Source organism: Chaetodon auriga, chromosome 14 (assembly GCF_051107435.1).
Source record: "Chaetodon auriga isolate fChaAug3 chromosome 14, fChaAug3.hap1, whole genome shotgun sequence".
NCBI lineage: Eukaryota > Metazoa > Chordata > Actinopteri > Chaetodontiformes > Chaetodontidae > Chaetodon > Chaetodon auriga.
The window spans coordinates 56,603-76,975 of record NC_135087.1 but is presented as its reverse complement, the minus strand read 5'-3'; the positions used below and the strand labels follow the sequence as shown (position 1 = coordinate 76,975).

At 42.9% G+C, this 20,373-nt stretch overlaps 2 protein-coding genes across 3 annotated transcripts in view; one reads left to right on the top strand and one right to left on the bottom strand.

The window, feature by feature from the left end:
* The window catches only part of tecpr2 (tectonin beta-propeller repeat containing 2), a 36,824-nt gene extending 21,729 nt beyond the window's left edge, over window positions 1-15,095 (top strand). For both annotated transcript variants that reach the window (XM_076748608.1, XM_076748607.1), the window contains exons 18-27: window positions 2,324-2,504; window positions 2,940-3,081; window positions 3,198-3,423; window positions 3,541-3,630; window positions 3,872-3,969; window positions 4,075-4,210; window positions 9,056-9,204; window positions 9,351-9,492; window positions 9,670-9,819; window positions 13,236-15,095. In XM_076748608.1, coding sequence (XP_076604723.1) covers window positions 2,324-2,504; window positions 2,940-3,081; window positions 3,198-3,423; window positions 3,541-3,630; window positions 3,872-3,969; window positions 4,075-4,210; window positions 9,056-9,204; window positions 9,351-9,492; window positions 9,670-9,819; window positions 13,236-13,387 — 1,466 coding nt within the window. In that variant the 3' untranslated portion in view covers window positions 13,388-15,095. The remainder of the gene's footprint in view (window positions 1-2,323; window positions 2,505-2,939; window positions 3,082-3,197; window positions 3,424-3,540; window positions 3,631-3,871; window positions 3,970-4,074; window positions 4,211-9,055; window positions 9,205-9,350; window positions 9,493-9,669; window positions 9,820-13,235) is intronic.
* A 2,030-nt stretch (window positions 15,096-17,125) lies between these two features.
* Window positions 17,126-20,092, bottom strand: ankrd9 (ankyrin repeat domain 9). Its single transcript, XM_076748764.1, has one exon. The coding sequence runs from the start codon at window positions 18,447-18,449 to the stop codon at window positions 17,619-17,621; it is 831 nt and encodes a 276-aa protein (XP_076604879.1). The 5' UTR covers window positions 18,450-20,092; the 3' UTR covers window positions 17,126-17,618.
* Between the last annotated feature and the right edge of the window lie 281 nt (window positions 20,093-20,373).

The following is a 20,373-nucleotide window of genomic DNA, read 5'->3' as shown; positions in this document are numbered from 1 at the left end:
TGTGAAAATATTCTGTCTCCACACAGTTTTTTCGCTGCCTCTCTGATGTCTGACCTCTCTCTCGTCTCCTGATTCATTGAATTGAAATCTGAGCTCTCAGTGGACGTACATTGACCGTGTGGAGGGATTCTTTTGCAGCCTGTTTCTGGCTGTTTGGGTTAGTGCTCTCAATCAATACTGGAAAAACTTCAAAAGCTGTGTCTCCATCAGTCACTGAGACACAAAAACATCAGTAAATAGGGTTCATAATCAGTTAATATTTGACTGGAATTCGTCCTGTTTGTGCAGGAAGTCTTCCAGGATGTGTGGACACTGACACCCCCTGGGGACTCTCCACACAACGTCACTTTGATTGATTGAAAATTAAATGTAGGTCAAGCTGAAAAGGCATAATTCAACAGCACCTGGAGGACAGTATTCTGTGTGTGTATTTTGTAATGCGTGGGTATGTTTATCATTTAAAAGACATTGTTTATGTTGAAAAAAATATACAAGTAATATGTCTGGTGTTATGTTGGTTTTCCCTCTTAGGGACATAATGCACAAAAATATGTGGGGTTTTGTGAGGAAATATTCCAATTTAATTTTTGGGCAATTTTTTATTTATGTCTCTTTGTTTATTCCATTTATTTATCTCGTTTAAAGCCATCAATCTGCGATACAATTCAGTGGGAAGAAACTGTTAAACATCAGTAAATCTACTCATCAGACTTTTTCTCCACTTTGTACGGGATTTGCAGGAGACGCAGACAAGGGAAATGATTGTTCGGGCTTGTGTATACGTATTTACATATATACATATACATATGTGTGTGTGTGTGTGTGTGTGTATTCACCCCATGCATACTGTGATCTTAAGATAAAATAAAACTTACCTGATCCCATGTCAGGGAAATTTTGTCATTATAGATGCCAAGAATAAAAAGGAGATGTAGAAAAAGAACAAATTGATAACAAAAAAAGGATACAAAATAAAAGCTTCTCCAGCTGGGGGCAGCAGTTCTGAGTGGTTGGTCAGAGATATGTAGAGGTTTCAAGGGAAATAATTCTATAAAGTTTCCAAAGCTTGCAATTCTGCCAGTTCTATGAGAAAAGGTGAGATCTTTGTGATTTAGAAAATTTCTCTGTGTGAATAAAAAATTTGCATAAAGAATATTGAAATTAATCAGATATTCATGAGCACCATCATCTGGATTATCACAGTAACAGGTATGTTTTTTTTTTGTTTTTTTTTTAGAGGTACAAACTGTGGGCTATTCCCTCAAGTCTGCAGAAACTTGGATGCACAGAAAGTGTGAATAAAGGCCTTAAAATGTCTGCGAGGGATCCAGCGTGGACTAGACGATTTTATAGTCGAATTCCTTTAGTCATTGTGGATTTGTCAGTAGCGGGCCTCAAAGTCCATGCATGTGGATTAGGGATGACGAGATTCACCGATTCATATCGGTGATCCGATACAAACGTTTGCGATGCGACTGCACCGGTAGATTTTAAATTTTAAATTTTAAAATAGGATTTATTGGTTTGCTCAGTAAAAACAAACCAAATATTACATGCATCTCTCAAATTGATAGAGAGAGTAAAGCAGAGTTGTGCTATAAGAAATCTGATATGGGCACACTCTTGTACCGCAACTAACTGTATCGAACTGGATCGAATCGGCCTCAGTGGTGGAGATGTACATCCCTAATGTGGATGCTGGGACTGGGCCAGTGCCCCAGTTATTTACGTGTACTCTTCAGCTTGATGCTTCCCTTTTGTGTGACATATAATAATTTCACCATTGCGAGGCTAGTCAAACTCAAAGCAAAAGGTGGTGCTCAACCACCTTTTGCAAATCAATGCAAATCAATGCTGGTTTTCAAAATATTCATTGAAAATAAGGACCTTTGTCTTGAATGATAGATGTTATTCTTTACTATGCAATTCACTAGTGTTGACAGGCAACCTGTAGCCTGCATAAAATCATATAGGCGCTTTCTAGATCAGAAATATCCAGAAGTATAGGCTACAGCAGGCCAACCATTGTAATGACAAAGAGGTGACTTCAGCTTCCGTGTTAAAAAAGAGCTTCTTCTGCAGGGTGTCTGGAGCTCTGAACAGAACCACTGCTCCTTGTTGACTCAGCAGATTAGGTTCAGCATCTGTTGTGATTCCTCCTGGACTCCTCCCTGTGGAGGAGGAGACTCTGGGGCAGACCAAAACACATTATATATCGCATCAGGCCCGGGGACACAATGGAATATTCCAGGAGGTTTTGGAGGTGATAAAGTATTCCTTGTGTGCTTTTTTTCTTAATAACCATTGTCTCTGTGTACATCAGGTCTGAGCGTGGACCGCCCCTGTGCTCGTTCGGTGAAGGTGGATTCTCCCTGTGTGTTCAGCCAGGTGTGTGTGAGAGAAGGCGTGGTCTGGGCTCTGAGTGAACACAAAGCTTTATTCTACAGAGAAGGACTGAACAGCTACTGCAGCGAGGGAGAGGGCTGGAAGTATGACACTGTCAGGTACTGCTACTACTGTAATACTACTGTAGTACTGCAGAGACAGAGGGGGCTGGAGTTACGACACTGTCGGGTACTACTGCTACTGTAATCCTACTGTAGTACAGCACCGAGGTGGAAGGCTGAAAGTGCAACAGCTGGTTGCAAATTCAACTGGGTACTAAGTACAAATTAGACAACCATCAATCATATTTCACTTCCCTTATTGACAAAATATTGTAATTATTATGTGACCATAGTATAATTGTTAGTTACGCACTTGAAGGTTGTTAACTTTGTTAACATGTACTATTAAAATCAGTGGAACTTTTCTGTTGGAGCTATTTTATAATGAGCTGAGAGGAAATATCTGGCAGGTGATGATTTACTGATCAGTGTTTGATAAAAACCTTTTTCTAATTATGTTACTGTACATGTGTGTGTTTGTGTGTGTCACAGTGAGGCTCAAGGTCTGGAGTTGATGTGTGTTGCCCTGGGAGACGGTGGTACAGCATGGGCATTGGATGCCAGTGGCAGCCTATGGTTTAGAACCGGCATCTGTTCATCCAGACCACAGGGTGACGATGACCACTGGTGGCAGGTAAACAGAAAGTCTTTTTGTTTGATATCTACAGTTTCTCCTGGATTGTTCTCAGCTCAGTTGTGCAGTTCAACAGCCTGTCTGTCTGTCTGTCTGTCTGTCTGTTTCTCCATCAGATCAGTATTTCAGACTATGTGGTCTTCGATCAGGGCAGTCTGTTCCAGACACTGCTGCAGGCCACCCAGAGTGTTGCCACGGTCACCAGGGCACCGGTGGAGCGTGTGGTGGCCTTTCTGTCACAGTACTCGCAGTGCCAGCCGAGCCTGGTCAGCGCCAACACTAGTGGAGTCTGGGTCGCCTCGGGACGGAACCAGTTGCACCTGGCCCGTGGCAGTCTTGTGGGTCAGTAGAGTCCAGTAGAGTATAATGTGCCGCAGTAACTTACAACATAACAGCAGAATAGCCTAAAGAGGATGGATTTGAGTTTCTCAGATGCTGTTTGTGTTTTGGTTCCTTTAGGAACTTTCTGGCAGAATGTTGTTCCAAGAGGAACTGTCTCAGCCACAAGGTGGACCTTCATCACTTCTTCGGCTGTGCCTCACAGAGAAGGTAAGAGACCTGTACACTACACGCTTTCAGACCTCAACAACTAATCCTCAGACCTCAACAACAAGTCGTCAGACTTGAACGAGTCCTCAGACCTCAACAACTAGTTCCCAGACCTCAACAACCAATCCTCAGACCTCTGAACAGCGGAATCACCACCTGTCTTTCATATGTAACCCAAAGCACACTTGTACCTGAAACATACCTAATCATCGTCTACCTATGTGTGTTACCTGTGTCTCAGGTACGTTCCTGTGGTTGGCTCAGAGCAGGAAGGATCTGTTCTGTGTTTGGGATCAGGATGGAGAGCTCCGACCCTCCTCCGTGCCTCTGCCACCTGAGGTAAAGTCACCTTTCTTTAAGTCTGATTCCTGCGGTGTCTGTTCATTCTAATGGTGTCCTTGTGTATTCTACTTATGTGCTACTATGTTTTACCTGTGTTCTCAGGTGGAGCTGATTCACCTGTCTGCCTGTCGTGATGCTCTGTGGGGTTTGGACACTCATGGCAGAGTCAGTATTCGTACACTGTCTCCTTCCTGTCCCTCTGGGCTCCACTGGACCCCCCTGGACCTCAGTCAGCTCGGTATATACCTTTGTCATACAGATTTATTTAGCTGATACTTTTGTCCAAAGTGACTTAAAGTGTATTCAACCATGTGGATACAACCCAACAATTACAACTACATCAGCTTCATCAAATGCACTGAACCACTTCCAGTGCTACATCTAGGAATAATAAGAGATAGACAAGTTTTTTCATGGCCCAAGGTGCAGCCTGAACAGGTGTGTTTTCAGTCTGAAGATGTGGAGACTTTCTGCTGTCCTGATGTCAATCGAAAACTCATTACCCCCGTTGTGGAACCAGTGCAGACTGTCTGGATTTTGTGGAGTGGTAGCTGGGCCCCCTTCGAAGTGTGGAGTAGCAGAGTGTACTGCACAGATTAGGGTGTTAGGATGGTACATGCAAGCACACCATCCAAGAGTGAGGTATAGCAGTCCTAGAGTGAGATGACAAGAGCCTGGACCAACACCTTCACCATTTCCTCTGTGAGGAATGGACATATCCTCCTGATGTTGTGGAGCATGAATCTGCAGGAGCAGGTTGTCACAGCGATGTTGAAAGTGAAGGACAGCTGGTCATCCCATGTCACACTTAGCTTCCTTACAGTTGGAGCTGGAGACACTGCGGAGTCCTCAGTGTTAATGGAAAGGGTGGACGGGAGATGACTTTCCTTGAAGGAAGAGCATCTCGGTCCTGTCGAGGTTGAGCTTCAGGTGGTGTGCAGACATCTACTGAGAGATGTCAGTCAAACACACAGAGATTCTAGTTTCCACCTGGGTTTCAGACCAGAGAAATGCTGTGAGACAAAATGAGGCACATGTAATATATCCTTTATACAAAGTAGTTAATAGTTAGATTGTAAATCGGGAGTCTTACAGGTAAAACATCAGTCATGCAGCTGATATTGATATTGAGTGTAGCAGGTGAGCTGAACTGACACATAATGGATGGAAGAATGAATAATATATCCCTCGTGCAGTATAAGGTTTATTTAAGACATCACTAATAATGTTGAGTGTTTACAAAAACAGTAAATATTGCAGATGGAATACAAATTAGGAGAGTGCACTCCATAGAGTGCAAATCTGCACCAGGCATGTAAATCTGAAAAAATTAAAACACTAGCGATGTAAATGCACCAGCCCTGTGTAAGCTAGTGTCTCAGCTGCATCTCATCAGCGTAACCATGACCTGAAATATTTATTTACTCTTCAAGTCTATCTTTTTGGCAATATATGTGTAAACACAAAGGTGATGGCCAATAAAAATATGCTGAATAAACATTGATCTTCATTTTGCAGAACCAGAGAGCAGCACACTGCTCTTCTTTGCAATCCCTCCGACACTCAGCATCCAATGGCCTGCCAATAAGAGGCATAAACTACACTTCTTATAATTTCTCTCATTTTCTAATTAGTGTGAGATTATCATCTAGTGCTCAAAATAACACTTGCTTGGCCTTAGAGAAAGCTGCTCACAGGCCACCGTCCAAACCTCCACTAGAAATGTTCCACAGACATTTTCTTGATGTGTCCACAATGTTAAAGACAACAGGTCTGACTACAGAACGTGCATGTCTCACACTTCAAATGAGCAGTAACCTCAGCGAAGTTCTAACATCATGTCGACAATAACACAGATATTAAGTTCATGTTGATCACACAGTATTGATCTGTGATCTGTTTCTTATCAGTGATTTATACAAACAAACCTGAAGTTGTGTAACAACTAAAACTAGAATCCAACAGACTGAAGTGATGGAGCACAGAGTCTGCGAGCAGACGTCCCTTCATTAAAGGACTCGTTAGTGAAGGCTCGTCTCCTGGAATCTGTTCTGCAGCAGCAACACAACAAGCTGCTGCTCGTCGACAGTCGGTCAACAGACGTCCTGTTTCCACTCGCCGTCTGGCCTCTGTTTCTCTCCAGCGCTGACGGAGTGCTATGGATGTAGGTCTAGCTGAAGAGACTCACTTTCATTTGGCAGCGTTTCATTGGTGTCGTCGTTGGCGTCTTCGTTGGTGTCTTCATTGGCGTCTTCGTTGGTGTCTTCATTGGTGTCTTCCTCGCAGGCTTGTTTGGGGTTTTGGTTTTACTCGATAATTTTGAAATATGACTTTGTTTCCTCCCATCATGGAGCTCGTCTTGCTCATAGACAGAAGCAGTAGATGATGCTTCTCTTTTGCTTTTCTGCTGCGTCTCTTCTGCCACCAAACTGCAGCAGCTTCTGAACCGTGCTAATAGTACAAGATGTGACCTTTGTGCTGCTTTTGGACGTTATAACGAAAGAAATGCCAAAACCCAACAGCAGGGAAGAACATTTCACAGCGGTGAAGTTATTTTACAATATTTTACTGTCACAAAAATGTTGAATCTGATATGACAATAAATTATGCTTATATTAAGCTAATATGAACTAAGATAACGCCACAGAAAGAACAAAAAGATTATTATTTAAGATTAACATCAAACTGCTTTCTTGAGCATCACAACAAGGTCATTGTATTCAAATGGCTTCCACAATCACAAAATCTCGGTCCAATAGAGCACCTTTGGAAAGTGGAGGAAGGGGGTCCAACCCGGTACGAGCAAGGTGTACCTAATAAAGTGGCCGGTGAGAAAGAAAAATGTCTCAATGTTTGAAATTCACAAGAAAATACAAAGCTGCTCTTAAGTGCCTTTAATTTTTTTAAAGAAGTTGTTGAGACTGATGTGTTAGCATGGGGGCGGGGGGGGTCAGGTTACTGTATGACGCACACACACACACACACACAAACACACACTCTTTCAGCTGTGTCTTTCCATCACGTTGACAGGTGGAGGTTGTGTAACAGATTTGTAATTCAGAGGTCAACGTGTGTGTGTGTGTGTGTGTGTGTGTGTGTGTGTGTGTGTGTGTGTGTGTGTGTGTGTACATGCAGCCTGTAACCTGACTGATGTGTCAGATCTGTTTTTAGTTCAGTTACCCTTCTCACTATCGGAGACGCCACATGACTGACTGTCTGTCTCTCTGTCTATCTCTCTCTTTGTCTCTCTCTCTCTCTCTGTCTGTCTGTCTGTCTGCCTGTCTGTCTGTCTGTCTGTCTGTCTGTCTGTCTGTCTCTCTCTCTGTCTGTCTGCCTGTCTGTCTGTCTGTCTGTCTGTCTCTATCTCTCTGTCTCTCTGCCTGTCTGTCAGTTTCACTCTCAACACTTTAAAACCTTCCACAGTTGAATAAACTCTGCTCATGACTTGTTACAGGTGTGTAAATGATCATGTGACACTACAGGTGTCAGTGATGTCACAACATGATGATGATTTGTTATTATTTTCCTGCTGGCTGTAAACTACCTGCAGACAACTGCTCAGGTAGTTTCAGTCACCCAGATTCATTAAGAACAAATTATTTATGACAGGAAACCAAGTTAAACATGTTGGAATTTAACTTTTTTGGAAAAAAATTAAAAATCTCATTCAATCCTGTCAACCCGTTTGGAATATATACACTTTTTTACAAATGGCCACTCCTAGTGCCACACCCCCTTTAGTTGAATGGCAGGAAGACACCTTCAGTAATAACCATCAAGTCAATGTTTGTACTTTATAAACATCGAGTGTATGTCTGGCACTTCTCTGAAATTTCTTGTCACTGATATCCCTGAATCTGAGTTCTACTAAACGTTCAGTATTTGTCTACACAGTTTCCGGTAAATTTCAACAATGATTATTTTGTTGAATGCTGATTCAGGTGCTTTGCTTGATTCCACTAATGATTAATCTGTCTGTTAGGGTAATATTTTGTAAACCTCGCTTTCCCGTTTGATTGAAAACATCCAGAGTTAGAGATGACGGACAGCTGCAGCAGAATGTCAGTGAGGTCTTCAGAGGCCAAAGGTCAGTAGGACGGTCTCTCAGTCAGATCTGAAGTATGAGACTGTTTCCCTTAAACGGGCTGACCAGGAATCTGTTCTGAAACAGGATATGGTCACTTGATCCTGTTCACTTTCCACCTGGACTGAGCTGTAATTACAAATGATGTCTTTGTTTCAACAGCACTGCATGTGACCTGACCAGCATCAAATAAGTATCAAACAATGACAGTAATGACTTTATTTACTTGACATTAACAATTAGCAGAACCACAGACCAGCTGTCAAATCCAAAAATTTGACTGTGATCTGGTTTCTCTCTCAGATTAGCATGAGCTTGACATATTGAAGCACAGCACAGCACTAATAACCCTAAACTGGGGACATTGTTAAAACACCAGCATTCCCAGAACTGGATCTCCCTGCCAGGATCTGAGGCTCTAGAATCTGGAATATCTTTTAAATCACTTCACAAAATGTTTCTTTTTAATATATTCTAGAACACCATCTTACTTCCAACATGTCTTATCTGTGTCATTATTAGTTGTCTTCTTTTTATCTTTATCACTGGGGTTATTATTCCATTTTGGGGGTTCCAGAGGCAGGTCGAGGGATGTTTGAGGGCCATTGGGTAGTCTATGAAGAGGTTCTATTGAAGATGTTTTATTGAAGCAGTTCAGGGGATCCTTACATGGGCTGCAGTTGTCATTGGGGAGCTTTCTTTGATTCTTAAGGTGGTTCGTGCATGTCATGATGATGCTTTTTAGGGTTTCTGAAGAGCGTGTTATTGGACGTGTAGGTGGTTGTATAGGTTCTGAGGTTTGTTGAGGGGTTCTGGGATTGTTCAGTTGGTCTTTGAGGGGTTACCAGTAGTCCATGTGTAGTTTTCATTGATTTTTGAGGAAATTCCAGGGGGCCCAAAGTATGTTACAGTTGTCCATCAGGTTGTAAGATTTCATGTTATATAAAGATACAAATGTATGTACGTGTGTTCAGGTAAAATGTCACCTGTGTGTTGAAGGAAGCGTTCGTCTGGTCAGTGTGAGCTGCGGCAGTCAGAATGTCTGGGCCATGGACAGTCGAGGAGTCGTTTACTTCAGAGTGGGAACCCAACCTCTGAACCCGAGCATGATGCTTCCAGCTTGGATCCACATAGAACCACCTGTACAGGTAGCACACACACACACACACACACACACACACACACACACACACACACACACACACACACACACACACACACACACACTGGAAGCACATAGAACCACCTGCACCTGTGTTTCCTGTCAAGGTAACTGTGCATCATGTTTTTGCAGCCAATAGGAGTGCAGCTGGTCAGTATTCAGACAAGTCCCAACGATCGTCTCCTGTGGGCATTGGACAACAGAGGAAGTGTCTTTGTCAGGACTGGACTCAGTGATGAGATGCCTGTGGGGACAGACTGGGAGCTGGTACCAGGTAAATGCTTGGTCTGTCTGATCTGACAGTTTTGGTCTTTGGAACTGATGAGCTGTGCATTTGTGGACGGACTGTGATTCACCAGTACATGTTCATTAGTGTTCATGGTCTTGTGTTTACTGTGTATACTCTACTTTAATCTGTGTTCTTGTGCATTTATGTCTTTGTGTATTTTAGGGTTAGCTGTCAGTCAGCTGGTCCTCAGCTCTCGGACAGTTTGGGTTCGGTGTGTAAATGGAGACCTGGCTCGACGTTATGGCGTCTCTGACAGAAACCCTGCAGGGGACTACTGGAAGAAGATCCCCGGAAACGCCAACTGGTTAACTGGTGAGACTGGGTTTATACTGGTGAGACTCGGGGGATTCTCTCTGAATGACCATGTGTTAACATGATCTAGATACACAGTCCATACTCTTTTACGACAAAAATACCAAATTTGCTTTGATGCGATTCAGCTGTAATTTATCATTATTTCAGCTCAAATTCAACAGAATTTTTATTTCTTTTTACGTGTTTGTATGTGTTTAAAAGTGGATTAATTTTGACTAGATTTAAGATTGTATCAGAACATCATGATTCTGATACATGGTACTGATTCAGTACTTAAATCACATGTGGAGTGAGTAACATACAGCTGGCCGGGTGATACCTCAAAATCAGAATCAGGTTTTCACTTACGAAATGTATATGTTAATTTGGCATTTTGATGCAAATTAACATATAAGAAAACATTTTAAAAAACTTCTGTGAAGTCACAATACATAAATATGAAAAGGAAAAAAAAATCTGTCAAAATCAGAAAAAATACAGTATTATAAAATATTATGTACAGTATATCTGTTTTCAAAGCTATACAGCTGTACAGCAATGTGATTAATGTTCACAATGTGAAATATAAAGAATACTTTTACAGGTGGCTACCTGTACTAACCTCAATTCTCAGATCAGTGTCATTCTACTGAATAAGATTAACAGTTTTTGGCTTCAGTTACTGACTTGAACCAGCTCGTACCAGTGTACTGTAGTGTTAGCTGCTAATGCTAACATTACGTCATTCCTGTCAGTAGTTTAACTGCCACCTTCTTCTATCAGCTGCAGGTGTGTGGAGCCACAGATACAGCCCAGTGTTTTACACCCTGATGATTTCAGAGTCTGACTTTTTTTACAAAGTGGGAATTTATCTAGTGTAAGATTAGTAACGGTCGTACGGCATTAGGACAGAAGAAGTGTTCATGTATTTGATTTGCTGCTCTATGTCATGTTGTCCTCTTTATCTACCTTCAGCTAACATCCTCTTTCAGGTCACCAATTTTTTCTAGTAAACAAGAATTGTTATCAAGCTTTGTAAGTACAGTACTTGAAACATCTTGAAAAGGTATATCTGTTAACTGTAAATTATATAATGTACATTGACATCAACTGAATATACAATATACATCTTATCCATAACTGCAATGACCAACATATTTAGGATGAAAGAATAGATATCAGATATGAATATAAATATATGATAATATCTATAAGTAAAAAGAACAATGACAATTTTAAACAATAATAATAGTCCAGAGGTCAAATAGTGCGAGAATAAATATTGAATGATTAATGTAACAGGGTATGTGCATGAAGTCAGTATACACAGTGTGCAGAATTCACATGAAATATGATTCTCAGTGGAAGATGTTTGGTGTTGGAGGGTTTCTGACTCTGGATGACTGAACTGTTCATCAGACTGATGGCCGGTGGACACAAACTGAGAGAGGTTGTTGCAGCGAGCTCTGTAGCGCCTCCCAGAGGGGAGAAGGTGGAACCCGCTGTGTTGAGGTGTGATGGGTCTGCAGGGATGTTTCCCGACTGGAGGTGGATCAGTCCTGAGTGGAGGGCAGCTTATAGTCTGTTTTGTTCAGTTTGGTGGCTGATCCAAAGCAGACAGTGATAGATGAACAGAGGACAGACTGGATGACTGAAGAAGAAGAAGAAGAAGAATCGGGGGGAGACATTCCCCTTTATTTGTCACACACACATGCACGGAGGTGAAATTTGACTTCCGCCTTTAACCCATCCTGGTCGTCCCTCCTCCGCGGCAGACCAGGAGCGGTGGGCAGCCAGACCGGCGCCCGGGGACCCATTCTTCTGCGTCACCATTGGTCAGGTGGTGATTTTCTTGCATGTTTTTAGTGGGGGTATATTTTTACGGAGGATACCCCAGGTGAACACGGGGAGAACATGCAAACTCCACACAGAAAGGCCGCAGGCACCGAAGCATGGTGGAGGACACATTCGAGATTCGAACCCGGGACCTTCTTGCTGTGAGGCGACAGTGTTGCCACCGTGCCACCGTGCCACCTGCAGAGTAGACCTGGATCAGCAGCTCCTGATGCAGATATAACTACCTGAGCTGAAACAGGAAAAACATCCTCTGCTGGGCCTCTGTATGTAGCGGAACATGTTCAGCTCCAGGTTGTTCTGCCTGTACCAGAGGACCAGCTGTTCGACCTCCCGTCTGTATGCAGAATCGTCTTAGTCCTGGACGGTGACTGTTTTGTCGTCTGCAAACTTTAGCAGATGGGACACCTTAAGTCCAGTCGTTGGTGCAAAGGGAGAATAGCAGAAGGGGTCACACATCCCTGGTGGGTGGCAGTTCTAATTGTCCAGGTGCTGGATGCTATTTTTCCCCAGTCTCACCTGTGTGCAGTATGCATCTGTGTATGTACTGTATGTGTAACAATATGAACATGAATTCTCAATAACCAAAGGTTACTAAATTAACACAGTTCAGCTAACAGGACTGAAACTCGGGTGTCTCAGGTGTGTCTTGCTCTCCTTAGTCACATGATTTGTATATAGGTTGGTTGCGGTCATGTGACGTTAAATTCAGATGGAGGGCTGGAAATGAAAACTGCAATGGATGAGATAAAGCAAAGTTCTTCCTGTGCTAGTTTTGATGAAATTAAGAGAGAAAGGTACAAACAGGAAATCAGATCATATGTTGGATATGACTCTTACATTATGAAGATGAGCAATTTTTCAGTAAACTGAAAGATTTGCTGCTGTTGAGGCAGCAGATAAAACAACTACCGGCTCATTCAGACATCGTTCTGCTCTAGAAAACAAATGAAAGCAGACAAAAGTATGGAGGCAAACAACTTTCTTCTTAGCAGTTGGGTCCAAGACCTCTGTATCAAAGTGCTCTGGGATGACTGTCGTTTGGTTTATTCAAGGGTGTGTAGCTTTTATTGTCCTGTGGATTAACCGAGCAGCAAACGTTCAGCGCCGCGGTGCTGAATCTAGTAAAAAGACAGGATATGGTATTTACATTCGCCGGTTTTAGGTTAATAGTTAACGCTGATTTGACAAGTGTTTGTCGTGTTGCTTGTAGCTGTTAGTTTAAATCTATAGCCATTGATTTAAAACAACAGCTAATGTCACATCATGGCATTTTTCACCCACCAAACCCTTGGTGCTCAGTAAAAGCTCTTTGTGGTTTCTTGGTTTGGTCGACCTGAGCAACGGTAAACAACGTAAAACATAGGTGTTTTCAGTGTGTGTTATGGAGAAAATCACTTACTGCCCTCCACCTGCAGTTCAGGCCACAACAAAAGAGTGACGTGACGTCATCTGCAAACAACCTGTTAGTATATACATATTAGTTCTCAGAATGTTATTGAATTCATATACTTCAGGGACCAGGATTGAAGTTCAGGTGTGCTCTTATCTCAGGTGTGTCTTTCTCTGTCTTTCTTCAGTGACTCCAGAGGATGAGTTGTGGGCAGTGACTCTGATTGGTGGTTTGTCCCGTCGCCTGACGAAGCTCCTCCCACAGACTCCCTGTAGGCCTGTCCCCTCGGGTCCCCCACTCAGCGGGGATGATGTTGACGATGAATGGGAGCTCATCTGACCCGTGACATCACTGTGATGTCACCACAGTTTGGTGCTGGTCTGTCTGATTGGGATTCACCTGGTGGGACATTGTGATGTCACAGTGTCCAGTGACACCCCTTCCTGTTTACAAATGTCCCTCTTAAGCAATGTACAGACAAGAACAGGAAATGGGCTGTGTGATGTGACTGGTGGAAGAACACTAACCAAGCAGGTGACATCACTTCCTGTGACAGGTTAATGTTTAGAGGACAGTTCTGAAAGAAGATGGCCGCCACACAGTAAACCAAGTTTCCCACTGGGTAATGAAGTGAAATGAGACTTTGTTTAATTCTTTTATGTTAAGAGGAAGCACTTTAATCTCTGAAGGGATAGTGAACTACAGAGAGGCTGGTTCTGTGGGTCTGACTGGACCAAACTGGTTCTAAATCGGAAAATTTGGGTTAATTCAGGCTGGGTGACTCAGACTCAGACTGGTTCTAAATGTGCCCTTTTTTATTCTAGTTAAGTTCTGCCTGGTTCATATGGGACATTAAAGGGACATTTCACTGCAGAGGAACACTTTTTGGTTTAGACTGGCTCATACTGATGAACAATGGCTTGCAATGGTTTAGAGTGACTCATACAGGTTCCAGCTAGTGGTAACTGGCTCTAAATGGCTAATTTTCTTCCAGTTTACTTCAATTAAAAGGACATTTCACAGTTTAACCAACTTTGCTTTGGCCTTGTTTGGTCTGGCTCTAACTCTGTCTCAGCCTAGGCTCCCCTTCACTGCAGAGAAACATGCTGACTACAGTCAGTCTTCTCATGGCTCAATCTGGTTCCAACCAGTTCTAACTGGTTCTCAACCTGTCAACCTTATTTCAGTCCGATTTGTTTTATTTTTAGTGTATTTATGAAAGTTAGTTTCAAGGTAATCATGAAAGGGACATTTCACAGACTGTCACTCCAGTTTATTTGATTTATATTATGTTAGTGATCTGGACTTTTGGGGGGGGGGGGGGGGGGCAGATCAACCTGCTGATCTGTCTGATGTTTTAATTTGGTTTTATGTTTTTAATCTTCAATCAACTGTAGCTTCTTCTTCTTCTCATTCATTTTCTTCACTTGTCATTGACTCAGTGTTAAACTGATTTCCTGCACTGACTCTGCTCCTCTAACTGGGACCAGATTAGACTGAACAAACAGACTCAACAAGCAGTGTGTTGACTGACAGTTGTTGTGTCTGGTTGAAGTTGCTGGATCTCCTGAGGCAATGTTGCCCAGTTTCACAGTTACCATGGCAACAGGAAGGACCACCAACCCACTGGGACCGATTCAAGAAAATATGTAAAAATGTACATTTATTAAACGTCTGTTTGTGTATGTTGTTGAAATTAGTTTAACTCAGAAAATATTCTAATGAAATAAGATTTAAAACAAAACCTGGACTGTGGTAGACTCTGATGGACCTTGATGGACTGTAGTGGACTGTGAACCTCATGTGAGGTTCAGGTCTTAGGTCTGAACTGAATTTATATTAAAAAACTGTGGAATGGTCCTAATCATCAACTAATCCTCCTCTCCCCTCCTCGTCTCCAGGAGTGTTGTCATGGAAACCTGAGCAGGTGTGACTGCACTGTAATGTCATCCTGCTGTCAGCTGATTGGTTGGGTGTTCTGACCAGTAAGAATTCAGTGTATACTCACCTGATTTAATCCATTAACTTAATAAACATGTCAGCATCAGCTTCTTGATCATTACCAGTGATGATTGATTATTGTCTTGAGAGCTGGATTTCCCAGTAGGGTGTTCAGTTTCTGCACTTGTCCTGTGAGATCTTAGTGCTGCATTTGACACCACTGACCATCACATCCTCTTACAGAGACTGGAACACTTCATTGGCATTAAGGGTTAGGGTTAGGAACTGCACTAAGTTGGTTTAAGTCCTACTTTTCAGATTGCTCTCAGACGTTAATGATGATTCCTCTGTGCATGCCAAAGTTAGTCAAGGCGTTCCACAAGTTTCTGTGCTTGGACTGATTCTGTTCACACTTCATATGCTTCCTTATGCAATAGTATTAGGAAACGTACTATCATTTTTCATTGCAATGCAGAGGATATCCAAGCTACATTTATCAGTGAAGCCAGATGTAACCAATCAGTTAACTAAACTTCAAGCGTGTCTTTAGGACATAAAGACCTGGATGACCAACAAGTTTGTCCAGAATTCAGGCTTACTTAAGGTTCCAAAGTCTCCAAAAGCAGAACTGGAGCCAAAGCCTCTGCTATCAAGCTCCTTTCCCTTGGAAAAATCATCCAGTCTCGGTCCGGAGGGCAGACACCGTCGCTACATTTAAGAGTAGAATTAAAACTTTCCTCTTTGATAAAGCTTACAGTTGGGGCTGGCTCAGGCTTACCTTGGACCAGCCCCTAGTTATGCTGCTATAGGTTTCCATGATAGACTGAGCTCTTCTGTCCTCCTCTCTGTCTGTACACATTCCTGTCCCATTAATGCACGTTATTAACTTGCTTTCTTCCCTGGAGGCTTTTGTGGTTTCTTGTTTCACAGGTTCACATGGATCATGGCTGCACCTGGATTGTGGATAATGGTTGTGCCTACTGCTGTGGGCCAGCTTGACTGCTGTCCTTCATATTATTATTATTAGAAACATTTTATTGTTATGTACATATACTATCATATATACATATATAATGTCATACACACACCTTATACTATATTTCTAAACCCGATCACCTGAATCAACTGTCTATGTTATCAATATCTAGTAGAAGCATGTCCTCATTTTAATAGTTTCAGGTTACTTTGTCTTAAATATTCACTCCTTCAGATATTAGTTAATATTGATTAATTAACGTTGTGCTCAGAGCAATGCAGCTGTGTTTTGAGGGATTTTGTGCCCTGAGTTTCGCTTCCCAGGTTGCATGCAGCCTGTCCTACCTTATAGGTGAGCCTGTTTTTAGCTGGAGGTCTATGAGAAAAGGGTTAGGGTTAGGGTGAGTGACCACTGTAACAATGTGACAGCAAAGCTTATTACATACATCCAACTGAATATAAGTTACAGATTAGATGGTAAAGCACAGAGCTGTTTGTAGATCAGTTCTGTTGTGACTCTACATTGATGAACTGAACTCCTCACTGATGTCAGGACAACAGAGTAAAACACAAACTTTGTACAGACACCAAAATGAGAGTGAAGGAAGAAGAAAAACACATCTCTGCCTGAAGATGACTTTAAGTAATTTTGAACACATCCCTAACAATGGCATGTGTGTTCCAGCTCTGAATTCATGCCTAAAACACAGGAGATGTATTGGGTTGGATGATCAATATGAACAATATGATGGGTCGTTTTGATCTCCTTGTTCATGTCTATACTGGTTCAGTTTCTGCTCTTTGTTCATGAGATTCAGTTTAAACCAGTCAACCAGAATTTGCACAGAAAATCAAACAGCAAGAGCAGAAGAAACTGCAGAAATGACTTTGAGATGCCCAGATAACAGATTAATCCACCGGGTTAGTATAATTATTATGATTTAAAGTATTTTATGTCTTTATGGGATACAGTGGGAAAATGACAGCAAAGCAGAATGGTGTCCAGGCAGACTTGAAGCAGAGACCTTGTGGTTTGTGTGTGAACCACAGAGGTGTCTAATTAAAAATGAAGAAATCTGTAGCTATGTTTTGTTTCCTGCATCGAGACTCGGCTGTGATCAGTTTGTAACAACACGATTCAGTCACATCAGAACACTGAGGTAGATTCAAGTTTATACATCACATTTACAGAATGATGCATCACCTCAACGTGAACTGTTCAAATGTTCTCACCTTTAAAAGGTCAAATGTTGTGTTTTATTTGACAATGACAGGAACACTGACCGAGCTCTGTGACAAAGTCCTGAAATCATCTTCAGATAATGTCAACTCTTCAGGTCTCAAACAAAAAAACTGCATCAAGCCAAAACTGCACACAAATCCGTCAAAGACACATTCACCTCTTTGCGGCTCCTTCAGTCCTCCACAGGGTCCTAAAGCCTGCTGGGACAAATGAACATTAATCTGTTGATCTTCTGGTGATACAAGGTTTTTACCTGGCAGACTGTTCGGGGGATTGCTGACTCAGCAACATTGATCACTAATCAGTGATCAGGTCCGTTTTTAGCCTTTATTTACATTTTATTTACATCAACACACACCCAATCACAGCAGTCTTGAGGTGTTTACAGGGTTGCCATGGTGACAGATGATGTCACTGCCAGCTGTGCAGTTGCAAGAAGTTTGGTAGCGCAGTGATCTGATCCGGGCCGGACCGGGCCAAACACCTGAGCGCCTGCAGCAGGAGGGGGGGCGGGGCCAGACCACACAGCCAGCTGAACACTTCATTTCCCAGCAGGCTTTGCCAGCGCTGCGGCTCGTCCTGCAGGTGATGCAGCGCCGGCGGTTTGGGCAGAAAGAGCAACAGGAAGTCGAGGCAGCGCTGCGCGTGGCGTCGCTCTGTCGCGTCAGAGGAGACGAGTCGCTGCAGCGCAGCCTCGAGGCCATCAGGCTGCGCGCCATGACCCAGCAGCAGCAGCAGACAGTCGGGTCGTGACAGCTCCACCGCCAGCTGCACCGCTGTCTTTCCCGCATCCGCCACATGTGAGCATCCGCCACAGCTCTCCAGGTAGTCCCGCTGCCCGCTCTGCGTGTCGCAGTCCTTCAGAGCCTCTACCATCATGCCGAGGATCGACACGCGATTGTAGCGCACTGCCACGGACAGGTGCGGCGAGCCGCTGCTGCGGCAGCAGCAGAAGTTGCAGCGCGGTGCTCTGAGCGCGCTCACGGAGTACCTGTTGAGCAGATAACGTGCGTAGTCCTGGTGGTCGTGTACGAGTGCGTACAGCAGCGCCTCGGACGGCAGGAAGGCTCGTGGACGGCCGTCCTCCCAGCAAAAGACCTCCATACTGCGCATGTCTTCCAGCGTCCAGACCGGTAGCTGCTCGCGCACGGCACAGTAGAAGGAGAACGACGTTCGCTCACACTGACGCTGTGACGGAGACGACGACAAACAGTCCAGCTGAGAGGTCAGCAGCCACGGCATGATGAAACCCAGAGACACACCTGGTCAAACGGAGACAAATACCTGGGCAAGCAGAAGCAGACAACTGGTCTGAGCCTCGGAGATCCACCTGCGACACTTCAAACTGACTGGTCCTGGTTCAGGCTGCAGTCACAAACTGTCTGTCGCTCAGTCAAACCTCTGTCAGACTTTTATAGCTTCTCTTCCTGTCTGCCTCGCCCCCCCGTCAGGCCGCTCCATGTGTGGATGTTTGTTTTGGGGAGCGGGGAGGGGTGGCGAGGGGCGGATCGAGTGTTTCACATAGCGAACATAGCGGCCTTCGAACTGCTGCTGAAGACAGTAGACAGTGTTGGTTGACAGTAGAGCTGACAGATTATTGATTATTGGTACGTGATCAGACTACTGTTTGCGTGTGTGTGAAATAGAACACAGGTTTGTTTACAGTCAGTGGCTAAATCACACACACACACACACACACACACACACACACACACACACAAATCAGCTCTTCAAATCTTTAATATTTAAGTGTGTGCTTCTTTATGATGATTGTGGAGATACAGTTTCTTAACCTGACAGCACTCACATGACTCAGTCCTGATTCCGTTAAAAGATCAATGAGGTTTTCCTGGTAAGCTTATTGACCTTATAAAGTTTGATCTGCTGAATGGGAAAAAAATCTGTGAAATTTATTTAAAAAAAATATATATATATATATATATCGTTTTTATTTCCAAAGACACACTTAATTCCCTCAGTGATACAAGAACAAAAGGAACAGAGAAGTCAGTGAAATTTGTGCTCAGTTGAGTTAAAGCGCAGTGAATGAAAAGGATGATATGTAAGAACATCAATAGTAACAACAATAATACACATACAACAATAAAAAGAGAAGAAATAAAAATGGCAGGAGGAATATTAGTGGCATATAAATCAGTAGTTAAAAGTCTGTTTCCTCCAGGAATGTACTTGAGTACAGTTTTGAGGTACTTGTACTTTACTTGAGTATTTCTGTTTTATGCCTCATGAAACTTCAGCTGTACTGCATTTGTCTGATGGCTGAAGTTACTTTGAGTTTTGTGAGGGGTCTGGAAAGCATCCCCCTCACTAAGGTGAAAACTGAACATTGTTGTCAAGTAGTCAAGAATGGACTAATGCAGGAAGTTTGTTATTTTGGTTTGTTGCTTTTATTTTGACTAACTTCTCTCTGAGGTTGACTTCCGGGGGGTGTGTTTTCATGGAGTGCACACATGAGAATGCAGCCACAGGCCTCCAGCAGTTCCTAATCACCTTTTTAGGTCATACCAAGCTAGAAGGTAGAGGGGAGCGAGTAGCAGGGGGATTGTTAAGTTGGGCTTTTGTTTGTTGTTTCTTCAGTTTATTATGTACTTTGGGTTAACCTGTGTTAGATAAGAGTTCTTTACGTTTGGTACAAAGTAGTATTTGACAACATTAAATGAGAAATATATGTTTTTAAACAAGTTTGTGTCGGGGGGGTAATGGGCAAAAATCAAATAATGCTCGCAGGTGAGGGAGAGTCCTTTTGTTTTAGTGAGAGGAGGTAGACTGGTACTCTCAGCTATTGTGAGCTGCTCGGTTGGAACCCTCTTTGTTCAGCATTCTGCCAACTTTTGGGTTGGTCAAATAAAAAAGAATCAGAGGTCTGAAGGAAAAACCTGATTGTCCAATGCTGCTTATTTTCACACCACGCTCTGCACCTCAATCCCTCCAGCTCTCATCCTGTTTGTAGAGGTCTACCACCATCAAAACCCTACAAGTTTTAATATTAAACTATTCAGAACTATATGAAATAAATACAAGTACAGCTGACAATAATGCAAAAATAATAACGATCCAGAAAGCCTGCAGCATTTTAATAATTGTGTTCCTCCATCTGTCTTCCAATGAACTCAGCGTGAACAGTCAGGAGGCAGTGAAGAACATC

Bases quoted from the DNA above. Each gene is read 5' to 3' on its own strand.
- ankrd9 (XM_076748764.1), bottom strand. From the start codon at position 18,449: ATGCCGTGGCTGCTGACCTCTCAGCTGGACTGTTTGTCGTCGTCTCCG.